Raw genomic sequence first — 11264 nt, forward strand, 5'->3', positions numbered from 1 at the left:
GTCCCACATGTCATAACAGTCAATATAACGGTCAATCTAGCGGAGTTGACTACTCTGCCACGTCAGCGCTTATGAGTGGGCCCAACCTGTCATAAACAGGTTTAAACTGGCCGAATCGGGCACTTTCCACACATGGTAGTTTTTAGTCAAAGATTAGTCAAAAAATAGTAGTTTTCGGCACAAATTTATAAAGGGGTAGTTTATAGGCATGATTGGACGAATTGTGATAGTTTTTTGTTAAATACTCTCAAATTATATACTGGCATTAAATTGTTTCCTTAAAAACAAGAGATCTTCTCATTCCAAAGAAGGGCTGTAGTACAGGGTGTGTCTCAAAAATACATGGTAGTGCAGCTGCATACAAACTGTATGAAGAAAATGGGCCTCAAGGTCCAAAACACCTCTAATCTGGGTCCCTCGGTCTTTGAATCAGTTGGTTAAAAAACCAAGAGATCTTTTGGGGTTTGCAGTAGTGTTGTTTACTAGAGGTAGCCATATTTCTTTCGAAATTATAAGTGTTAGCAAAATAAAATGGAACATAACTGAAACTGTTTCGTTATAGTATTGTCACGTCTACTTGACCTTTCATGGGAATGTGATGTAACCATCCCGCAGTCTGAGATTAATATAGACGTTGTGCAGAGAAGATTTATGCTTACCGGTAAATGCGCTTATGGTTACATTTCTTTATGGCCGCAAAGTTCAAGTAGTAGTATACATACTCTGGTCACACTATAATCATCCAATGCAATGTGATAATTCCAGCTAAATTTCTTCATCTATAAATCTGGTTATGTTACTTCACTTTATGCAATTAAGTCTTGAATTACTAGATCTTAGGCAAATGACTTATTTCAGCAAGTGTTGATTTGAATTTTTGAATATGTTAAAATATAGATGAATCTTTGCAAATCCAACAAAGGGGTGGTAATATCTGCAGCATGAAGTTTCTCCAGCTGATTGGGCGTTCTTCTGCATGGTTGCGGCATGATCTGTGCACATGTATGTAATACTGAAGGTCTTCTGCTATCACCGTTAAGTGCTGTGTTGTTACTTGCATAAATTTGCTTGAGTTTACGAATTATATTCTGTTGTTACTTACATCTTACCAAAAAAAATACTTGCACTTCTTCCTATTTTTCTCTATCATCTGCTTTATGAAAATTGCTACATCAAATTAAGTACATTCTCCTCTCTTTTCCAAGTTTATTCTACTCCGTTCGTCGGAAGTCTGTACAAAGGAGTGAGAGTGACATATATTTGCTTCAGGTTTTGAATTATTTTCTACTTTTGGGCTCGCATGACTATTTTTTTTTTGAAGAGAGGGCTCGCATGACTATTTGATTAATGATTACTGAGGAAATTAGTGGCAAACATTTTGTTGAGTAAGCTCCTTCCTTCGCAATACATGGTAGTTTATTGCAATATGACCTCATGATAGAAACCACTCATATTTGATTTGGTTCTATGCTTGCCAACCGTAATAACTTGAAATATGCTTTTATCATGAACCTAAAGTTTATTGATGATGCTTTGTTTCAGGATGTGCGGAGATGCTGTTTACACTGCATAGTTCAAGGCAGATCGTAGATTACGTGGCTAAGCAGCTCACTTATATTGGCAATTCTTCATTGTTTTATTTAAATTAAAATGGTTTATATTCTGCGGGAGCAGTTACATGCCATATTAATTTCTGAAAAAGATTTTCTAATTTAGTATTGTGCTTGCATGTATTGTTTTGTCTAAAAGGAAAATTAAGAGAGGTTCGTTCAGTAAAAGTATAGTCCCGGCCACCTCTCGCTATTTTACAGAAAATCTGACCAACTTATATACTTTCGCGAGTTGCCTATACAAATAAGCCACTTGGAGAAGACATGCACGATCTGTGCTAGATGGCTACATAGGAGAGAAAGAACCGTTTAATTAAATTGGATTGGGGGCTGCATGAGACAAAGGAAAGAAGATTGTTGGTACTGATATAATAAGGAAATTAGGACATGCACGCCCTGATGGGAATGTAGGTTGCATGAGATGAAGACATACTAAGGTCGAAAGACCCTACGGATGTCGTCGGGTCGGTCTGATGGATTTTTTTATGGACACATTTCAATGTCTTTTCCCGTTGCAACGCACGGGTATTTATGCTAGTTAATTATAAAAGCTCGTAGGAATATAATATAGATCCGGCGGACTTTGTGGATTTTTATATACAGCAAAAAAAAAAAAAAGCAGCAGCAGCAAAAGCATTTGAACTGGGCCGCACCCGTGCCGTCCCGTCCCACATGTGTGTGAAGCGCTATGTCTCTAATAAAATAAAAATGCGTGTGAAGCGCTGAGGAGCCCCTTGGCTTTCCTCGCATCCGACGGTGGTACCCCGGGGCGGGGAGGCTTGTCGCCGTTGACGGAGGAGGGGAGCAACAAGCGGTGGTGCTCTGCTGGCCGACTCCGACCCGACGTGAGCGTGCATCCCTCCCATACTCACTCGAGCCACACATCTCCATCTCCCCTGCACGTCTCTCCTCCTCCCACGCCGTGCTCTCGACCGTGCAGGTGCGGCGCCGCGGCAGCTACAATTAGGATTGGTTTGGGGCTTTCTCCTGTGGCGGCGTCCGGGTCTGGCGGTGGTGAGGCCGGCCGCTTTGGCCCTCTCATCGATCTTGGCTGCTTTTCTCAGCTCGTAAATGCACTCTTCCTCTCCTTGCCTACGAGCTGTTTGATGAAATGCTTCTGCCCTTTTATCTCGCACGCTGTACAATCTCCGCCAGGTCTCTTCTTCTTTTTTCTTTCTTTCTTTCTTTCTTCTGTCGGTGGAGGTTTGTGAGCACTCTTTCAACTCTACTTGCCTACACCTGTACTGTGACAAGATGCATTTCTTTCCAGTTTATTGAATAGATACTTAAGGATAGCATGTTCTTCTATCTGCCACTCAATGTCCTATCACTCATCTAACCATGTGTTTATTTTCTTACAAACCTCCTGCTGTAGCTAGATTTCTTTGTATATCACGTACCAATACTGATTATTGATCTTATTCTTAAATCTTATTTCTTGGTCTTCAACTGCAGGTTGGGTTCAGATTGTTTTTGAGACAGAAACACAACATGCAGTGCTCTAACCTTGGCAGCAAAAATGGTCTAAATTTCATTAACAAGGTTGTGGAATATTTTGCGTATCTTCATTTAAATATCTGGGGTTGACCTGTATGTGTTGCTTATGTGCACACTTTGTTTCATTCCTAAGCAGCACAAGGCGGCGGCGCTGCTTCTTCCCCCAAAACAAAATTTGGAGGAGGGGAAGGAAGAGGCCGGGATGACGTCGAAGAAGAAGAAGCAGAAGCGCAAGGAGTGCAAGCACGTGAAGATTATGCCGTCATCTCCTTGTGCCTCCGCGGCCAAAACCCCAATCTTGGAGCAGGAGGAGAAGGTGACAAAGAAACGGAAGAGGAGGATGAAGCAGGAGCCATCCGGCAACTTGCTCTTGCCACTTCAGCCTGGCTATGCCTGTAACTCATTCCTTCAGTCCCCCGCACCCGAGATCCTAACGTTGGAAGAGGCGGCGGTGATGATTAGGAAGAAGAATATGCGTAAAGAGCAGAAGGTGGACGCGCTGCCTTTTACCCAGAATCCTACCTTAGAGGAGGAGCAGGGGGAGAAGAAGAAGGAGCGCAAGCGTGTGGAGCAGATATTATTATCTCCTTCTACACCTGTTCCTGCTGGAACCCCAATTCAGGAGCAGGAGGTGAACGTGAGAAAGAAACAGAAGAGAAGGATGGAGCAGCAGCCATCAGACAACTCGCAGTTGCCACTACACCCTGGCCATGCCTGTAACCCATTCCTTCAGTCCCCCGCGCCTGAAATCCTAACGTTGGAAGAGGCGGCGGCGATGATGAGGAAGAGGAATATGCGTAAAGAGCAGAAGGTGGATCCTACCTTAGAGGAGGAGCAGGGGGAGAAGAAGAAGGAGCGCAAGTGCGTGGAGCAGATATTATTACCTCCTTCTACACCTGTTCCTGCTGGAACCCCAATTCAGGAGGAGGAGGTGAATGTGAGAAAGAAACAGAAGAGAAGGATGGAGCAGCAGCCATCGGACAACTCGCAGTTGCCACTACACCCTGGCCATGCCTGTAACCCATACCTTCAGTCCCCCGCGCCCGAAATCCTAACATTGGAAGAGGCGGCGGCGATGATGAGGAAGGAGCAGGGGGAGCAGATATTGTTATCTCCTTCTTGTGTTGCTGCTGAAACCCCAATTCAAGGGCAGGAGATGAAGGTGATCAAGAAACAGAAGCAGAGGAGGGGGCAGGAATTATCCGGCAAATCACAGGAGCCATCTGGCAATTTGCCATTGCCACTTCACCCCAGCCATGCCTGTAACCCTCTACTAGCTGCCCCACTCCTGAAATCCCCCGCTCCTGAAATCCTAACATTGCAAGAGGCTGCGCCGATGATGAGGAGAAGGAAGATGCCTAAAGAGCAGAAGGTGGATGCGCTGATTTTCCCCCCAAATCCTACCTTAAAAGAGCATTGGGAGGAGGCCATGATAGCGACGAAGAAGAAGAGAAAGGGCAAGTGCATACAGCAGATATTGTCATCTCCTTCAGCATCTATTGCTGCTGAAACTCCAATTCAGGAGCAGGAGGAGAAGGTGACCAAGAAACAAAAGCAGAGGATGGGGCTGGAAGCATCCAGCAACATGCCGTTGCCACTTCACCCTGGCGATGTCTCCAAGCCCCTACTCCCTGCCCCATTCCTTCAAGCTGCCGCTCCCAAAATCCTAACGTTGAAAGAGGCGGCAGCAATGATGAGAAAAAGGAAGATGCATAAAGAGGAGAAGGTGGATGCACTGCCTTTTGCCCAAAATCCTACCTTAGAGGAGGAGCAGCTGGAGGAGGCCATGATGGTGACGAAAAAGAAAAAGCACAAGCGCGTGGAGCAGATATTGTCACCTCCTTCTTCATCTGTTACTGCAGAAACTCCGATTCAGGAGCAGGAGGTGAAGAAACAGAAGCAGAGGAGAAGGCAGGAACCATCTGGCAAGTCAGACCTGCCATCCGGCAACTCGCCATTGCCACTTCACCCTGGCCATGCCTTTAATCCCCTATTCGCTGTGCCATTCCCTCAGTCACCTGCTCCCGAAATTCTTACGTTGGGGGAGGCGGCGGTGGCGGAGACAATGAGTAAGAGGAAGATGCGTAAGGAGAAGGTGGCTGCGCTGTCTTTTGCCCGAAATCCTACCTTGGAGGAAGAGCAGGGGGAGGAGGCCATGATTGCGACGACTAAAAAGGAGCGCAAGCGTGTGGAGCAGATATTGTCATCTGCTACATCCATTGCTGCCGAAACCCCAATTCAGGAGCAGGAGGTGAAGGTGACCAAGAAACAGAAGCAGAGGAGGAATCAGGAACCGTCTGGCAAGTCACCATTGCCACTTGACCCTGGCCAGAGTCGCTGTGTTCAATCACAAGGAGCCAAAGCTCCACCAGAACAAGAGGGAGAGAATGATGGCTGCAAGGGGATTAAAAAGAGCAACGGGAGGAAAACCCGTGTACGTGTCCTCAGTAAGCATGAGCTCATCCAGGAGGCAAGGAAGCAGCCTCAGCCACTGCCCGAAGGCTTTGTGCCGTTCAGCGATTTTGTTGCCAGTTGCACGGAGCAGAACCCTGACCATTCATCGCCTTACAGTGCATTTTTCGACCAGTTCCGCTATAACCCCGTCTGCAAAGATCGCAAACCCCCACTTCCCAGAACCCCTGATCGTCTGGCCAGGTTGCCACCTCGGGGTCACTCATCATTTGGGTCATCTCAGCTCGCCGCAAATGAAGCTTCCAGAGCTTCTAGGCCGGACACCATTCTAGCGTCCAAGACAAAGCAGCAAGATTCAGGTTTGGGATCACAAGAGAAAGTTAGTGTAGAAGTAAAGGAAAACCCTGAAAACAAGACGAGGGAGAAGAAGCAAAGGAAACTATCTGGCAAGTCACGATTGCCATTTGACTCCAGCCGGACTTGCTGTGTTCAGCTACAAGGAACCAAAGCTCTACCAGAACAGGACCAAGAAACTGATGCCCCAAAGGTTAACAATATTGAAAAAAGGAACAGCAAGAAGGCCCATGCCTGTGCTCCCAGCAAATGCGAACTCTTCAAGGAGATGACAAAGGAGCAGACGCTGACTGAAGGCTTTTTGGCACCCAAAGATTTGGTTCCCAATTGCACTGAGCAGAGTCCCAATTATTCATCGCCTTCTGGTGCATCCTTTGATCCGTTCTGCTATAGATCTGCCCGGCAAGATCTCAATCCCCAACCTTCTAGAAGCACTGATCATCTATCCAAGCTGCCACCTCGGCATTACCCATCATTTGAGTTGCCTGAGCTCACTATGAGTGAAACCTCCAAGGCTTTCAAGGCTAACAATTCTGTGGAGTCCAAGTCAAAGAAGAAAGATGCAGGTTCAGGCACCTCAGGCTCACAGAAGAAACAAAATGTAAAAGAAAAGACAACCCCTGAGAAGAAGACGAGGATCAGGAAACCACGACCAGTGTTTACCGCTGCTGAGAAGCGCTCAGACAAATACCGACGCGTTCCCTTGGACCAGCTGGTATCACCGCCACGTTCTCCTCATAATCTCTTGCAGGAGAAGTACGCCTCTGACCCGTGGAAGGTTATGCTCATCTGCATGTTCCTCAACTTAACACAGGGTATACAGGTAAGCTCCTAGATTGTTTGATTAATTGTCTTCCCCCGTGAACTTTTGGAATTAAAACCATTGAACTGAATTCCTGCCAACTAATTTGACCGATGAGAGTTCTGATAGCTATGAAAGCAAAATAAACTCGCACGTGTTTCTGTAAAAGTGATGAATAATCTTAGTGATCGTTCTTTGTCCCCACTTATTTCATATATAAAATTAGCCAATCATGCCGTTTGTCGCTATTTGTAAGTCCAGAAAATAACCAAATTGGAATTGTCAGATGGATTTTATAGTTTATATATACAAGGAGAACTGCTGTTTCGTTTTGATGGATCTTTGGAGAACCATATTGCTGCACAGGCAAATTTACCAGTTGCATGTTGTATGTTCCTATGTATTTATCGTGCTTGTCTTGTGTTGTGTAAGTGTAGTGCTGAACTTAGATTAGTATTCCATTTATTTTAAGAAATAGTTCCCTAACCCGTCAATGCCATTTTCAAGTTTAAATACAAGAATCCAATCCCCTCTGTTAACTAATGTAGGTCAAGAGGATATTGGAGGGCTTCTTTGAACGCTATCCTGACCCTTGGTCTGCAATTAACGCTGATCCTGACAAGATGGCGGAGTATCTAGCGCCTCTAGGGTTGCAGCATGTTAGGACACGCAATATCAAGAAATTGTCCAAGCAGTATGTTGGAAATGAATGGACCCATATTACGCAGCTTTGTGGCGTCGGCAAGTGAGTGCTGCCCTCTCAATTCATTTGTTAGATATGGAATATTTGTACAATGATGTTTCTTTTTCAGTCTGATTAGTAACTAGAAGTTATTCTTACTGCAGGTACGCAGCTGATGCTTATGCAATATTTTGTGCGGGTAGGGCGAGGGAGGTGGTACCTGATGATCACAAGTTAGTTGATTACTGGAACTATGTCTGCTTTGAGTTGCCCATGACGCAGGTAGTATTCTCGACACATACATTTTAATGAATTGCTCTGAGCTTACATTTTACAGTTTCATGGCTTTGTGTGATGCTAATCATTAGCTGAAAATGCTCATGAGCTTCTCTGAACTTCTCCATATACGTGCTAGCACTGGCTGCTCCACCTTGCTGTTCATGGTCAAACAACAGTTCAAATCCATGAAATGCACCCAGGGCCTGTCATCCTGTTTTTTGAAGATCTGCAACAATTTTAAAGTAATGTCGTTGAAAACTGTGTTTGTTCTCCATAAATATGTATGCTACGAGGCTGTCAAATAAGTAACTCCATCTGTGAGAACGGTGAGGGCATCTAGCTAGTGGCAGTATCATCTATAGTGGTATGTGAGAGTGTAGCGTTGGTGCCGTAGATTAAGATCGAAACTTCCTGCATGCGCAGAATACAGGATGGAGCTTTTGGGCTTTACTGATCTGGATGTCATAATCTTCACAGGATTTGACAATGCAACCCTATTTAAAGATGATTATTATGTTGTAGGGGGATTGTTTTATTGCGAATTCGTAAAGGTTTCAGCTAGCACTGGTGCGCTGAAGCAATTCCCATAAAACAAAGTAGAATCCAGAAATTGAGTTTCATTCCCTGTTCCTGGATAATCATCGTAGGTAGGATTTTGTGTCTATTTGCATCGGTGCTATAAACAGCATACTCTATGGTCATGTGTGTTGCATGCTAATTTGAGTTTAGTACGTGAAGCAGTGGTATATGACCCTGGTTCGGCTTTCACAGCCAGCTTCTGCTTTCCCACAGCAGAATCCCAACCAAACGAGTTTCCAGCTTCCCAGAGTCTGCAAATGCAGCGACTTCGGCTTACTGTAATTTTTGCAGCACCCGGAAACCCAGCTTCCATCACAGTGAGGGCAAAGGATTCACGAAAATTACCCACCTGCCGCTCAGTAAGTCATACCGGTTGGATTTCTTTTTCCTACCGAGTGTAGCCATCGGCTCCTCCCCTGAATCGAACTCTAGCACGAAGAGGCTGTACCCTCTGCCCCTCCTCTCGGAGGCCCCTGCTGCACCGCCACCTCCCCGTTCTCACTCGGTGGTAGCTCCCTCCCTCTGATGCCATGCCTCGGTTCTGTTTTTTATGTCTGTAGTTTTCTTTGGATAGCATTTTTTTCAAATTAGGGACCAAAGCTCCCAATTTCATTTCATTCAAAACAAAACTGACAACACATAAGGTCTGTTTTTTGCGGATCCCTCGATAACAGAAGGTTCAGCGGAAATTAACATACAAAGAGGAGCGCCCAAATCACATTGCGCAAAATTATGGACGACATTGTTACCCCATATGATTGAGATTGTTAGTTTGAATTGTACATCAATGCTATATTGTCGTACTGGACAGTGCAGCATGGTTACTTGACATACATGACTGAAACCTGTTTCTCATTTCCTAGCAGATGGATTAGTTCAGTGCCAGTACATGTTCAGTGAAGTGCAAGGGGAAGCAGATGTGGATGACGCCATGCAGTCCTACTAGATGGGATAATTTTATAGTGTAACTGGGGTTGGTTTTGCGTGGTTCATGTACCTTGGATACTCTTGCTCCTTTAGATTAGTGTTAAGCCTTATTGAGATGATATTACCTGACAAGCACATCTGATGGATGCAGCGAGTTATGTTTGCAGTTGCCATTCGTTAGTTTTCTTTTGTATATATATACTCGCGTCATCAGTTCAAAGCTTGGTACTGATTCATCGCCTTTTGTTATATATTCGTGCCATCGGTTCAAAGGTTGGTACTGATTCATCGCTTTTTGTTATATACGTGTGCCATCAGTTAAAAGGTTGGTACTCGTCTTGGAAGAATGAATCTGCTTTGGTTTTAAATCTCTGTCTTTTCTTTGGGGGGTGAAAACATGTGTACGAAAATTGATTGAACAAACAGTGAGGGCATTTAGCTCATTCTGGCGGTATTGGTCGTTCCTTGGTCCACTTCTCTCAACTACTTTTATTAGAGATCTGAGTTCTTTTCGTAAAGAAAAAACAAATTGTTGCAAGTCAATTTTCTGGGAGAAGGGAGGTGAGGCCGAGCCGAGAGTGAGGCTGGGGATGACGTGGCAACAGCGTCGTCCGTGGAGGGGAGTCTGAGGCTTGACGGTTCATGGTGCGGGGTTGCCGGTGCTGGACCAGTCTGGTGGAAGGAGGTTTAGAAGAGGAGGAAGATACAGGAACCATTAGATTGAAATCGGACGGCTAAGAAAATGACTTAACCCAATTTAAATTCTCCAGGGAACTTATACCTAGAGTAGTAAATAGTGGGTCCCTTATAATGACAGACACATATTATTAGCAGGGAGGGAGTCTCCTGATTTGGAACTGTAATATTTTGGGTTGATCGAATATATGAATCAATCAGAAGAAACAATTACTGGCAAGGGGATCTACAGATTTGGACTGTCATCAATTAGGAATTAATCCATTCTTGCAAGCCGTTTAATCAAGCAAGCGCTGCCCTCTCCACCCCACCACCTTCGTCGGTAAGGTTACAATCATTTCAGTAAATTATACTCCCTCCGTTCTAAAATAGATGACTCAATTTTATATTAACTTTGTTGGATCATCTATTTTAGAACGGAAGGAGTATACTACTGTAGTTAGCCTAAAAAACCCTTCTTATATTAGAGACGGAGCTAGTATTTGTGTGCATTACCATTGTTTGATTTGATTGATGGTTTGTAGGCTGTACTGGTGAACAAGAACACTGCTGAAAGGACCATGGTGCAGTGTGTCATTGGTAACAATGCACCAATCATTGTTTGTAGAGAGAATTCCTTATTTAACACTATCTTAAAATTTCTTGCCTTATTTGACACTGAATTATTTTTTCTTTTTTATTTAACACCGAGTCTAAATTTTATGTTCTTTATGACACTCTCGTCCATTTTAAGCCTTAACGGTGTTAAATGACACCTAAAAAGACCTATTTGCCTCTCATGTGGTCTGTGACCAAAAATTTACATGTAGTTGTGTATCCAGCCGAGTCGTTTTGCTAGGTGCATGACCCATGTCTCAACTCTGTACCATATATTATTTTTTAGACCAAATGAATTATTCGCTAACCGGCTTGCCAACTCGATCCCGGTCTCCTCCATGTAACTCATTCTTCGGTTTTTGGCTGGGCAGGCCCCGACACCTTTTGCCCCCGCTTAGCTCCGCCAGTGCTAATATGGTTGCACGTGCAAAACTAATCAAAAAATGAGCTAGTGCATGTATATACTCGTGTATGCTTCTTCCCTGTATATATTTTGCATTAGAGAAAAATCTTCAGTAAGTAACTTTTCCTTGGTACAAAATCGCGCCAAACTCCGTCCAGACAGAGCCGCATACTGAAGCTAAACAACCATGTAATATTTTGGTCACATACCCATAAGGCCTTGTTTGATAGGAAGGGATTGTAGAGGTTTTGGGAGGAGGGATTTCAGGGGATTTGGTGAATCCCCCTCTTCCACCCAATCCCCTCAAAACCCCTTGAATTCTCAAAATCCTTTTTTTCACAATCCTCTTCGTTTAAAATTTCTTTTTGGTAGAAAGGGTTTGTCATGTTGACATAACATGGTGTAGAACATTTAAAAATCCAATCT

The 11264-nt window shown here is 44.3% G+C and overlaps 1 protein-coding gene across 8 annotated transcripts; it reads left to right on the plus strand.

The window, feature by feature from the left end:
• The first annotated feature begins 2297 nt into the window (after positions 1-2297).
• LOC125531391 lies at positions 2298-9378 on the plus strand. Of its 8 annotated transcripts, none has more exons than XM_048695807.1 (7): positions 2298-2455; positions 2551-2677; positions 3066-3152; positions 3241-6696; positions 7224-7420; positions 7522-7639; positions 9079-9378. In XM_048695807.1, exons 3-7 carry the CDS (start codon positions 3102-3104, stop codon positions 9088-9090), a joined length of 3834 nt encoding a protein of 1277 aa, XP_048551764.1. In that variant the 5' UTR covers positions 2298-2455; positions 2551-2677; positions 3066-3101; the 3' UTR covers positions 9091-9378. The 8 variants fall into 8 exon arrangements, with proteins under 8 accessions (XP_048551764.1, XP_048551768.1, XP_048551771.1 ...); XM_048695811.1 differs by having other exon boundaries at positions 2551-2624; XM_048695814.1 differs by having other exon boundaries at positions 2299-2455; positions 3244-6696.
• Positions 9379-11264: the final 1886 nt, after the last annotated feature.

Source organism: Triticum urartu, unplaced genomic scaffold (genome assembly GCF_003073215.2).
Source record: "Triticum urartu cultivar G1812 unplaced genomic scaffold, Tu2.1 TuUngrouped_contig_7002, whole genome shotgun sequence".
Classification (NCBI taxonomy): domain Eukaryota; kingdom Viridiplantae; phylum Streptophyta; class Magnoliopsida; order Poales; family Poaceae; genus Triticum; species Triticum urartu.

What these genes read in the sequence shown, in the direction of transcription:
- LOC125531391 (XM_048695807.1), top strand. Translation starts at nt 3,102, where the DNA reads ATGCAGTGCTCTAACCTTGGCAGCAAAAATGGTCTAAATTTCATTAAC. An exon ending in GTCTAAATTTCATTAACAAG is followed by an intron (nt 3,153 to 3,240) that starts GTTGTGGAATAT and finishes TTCATTCCTAAG; the next exon opens with CAGCACAAGGCGGCGGCGCT. An exon ending in ACTTAACACAGGGTATACAG is followed by an intron (nt 6,697 to 7,223) that starts GTAAGCTCCTAG and finishes TAACTAATGTAG; the next exon opens with GTCAAGAGGATATTGGAGGG.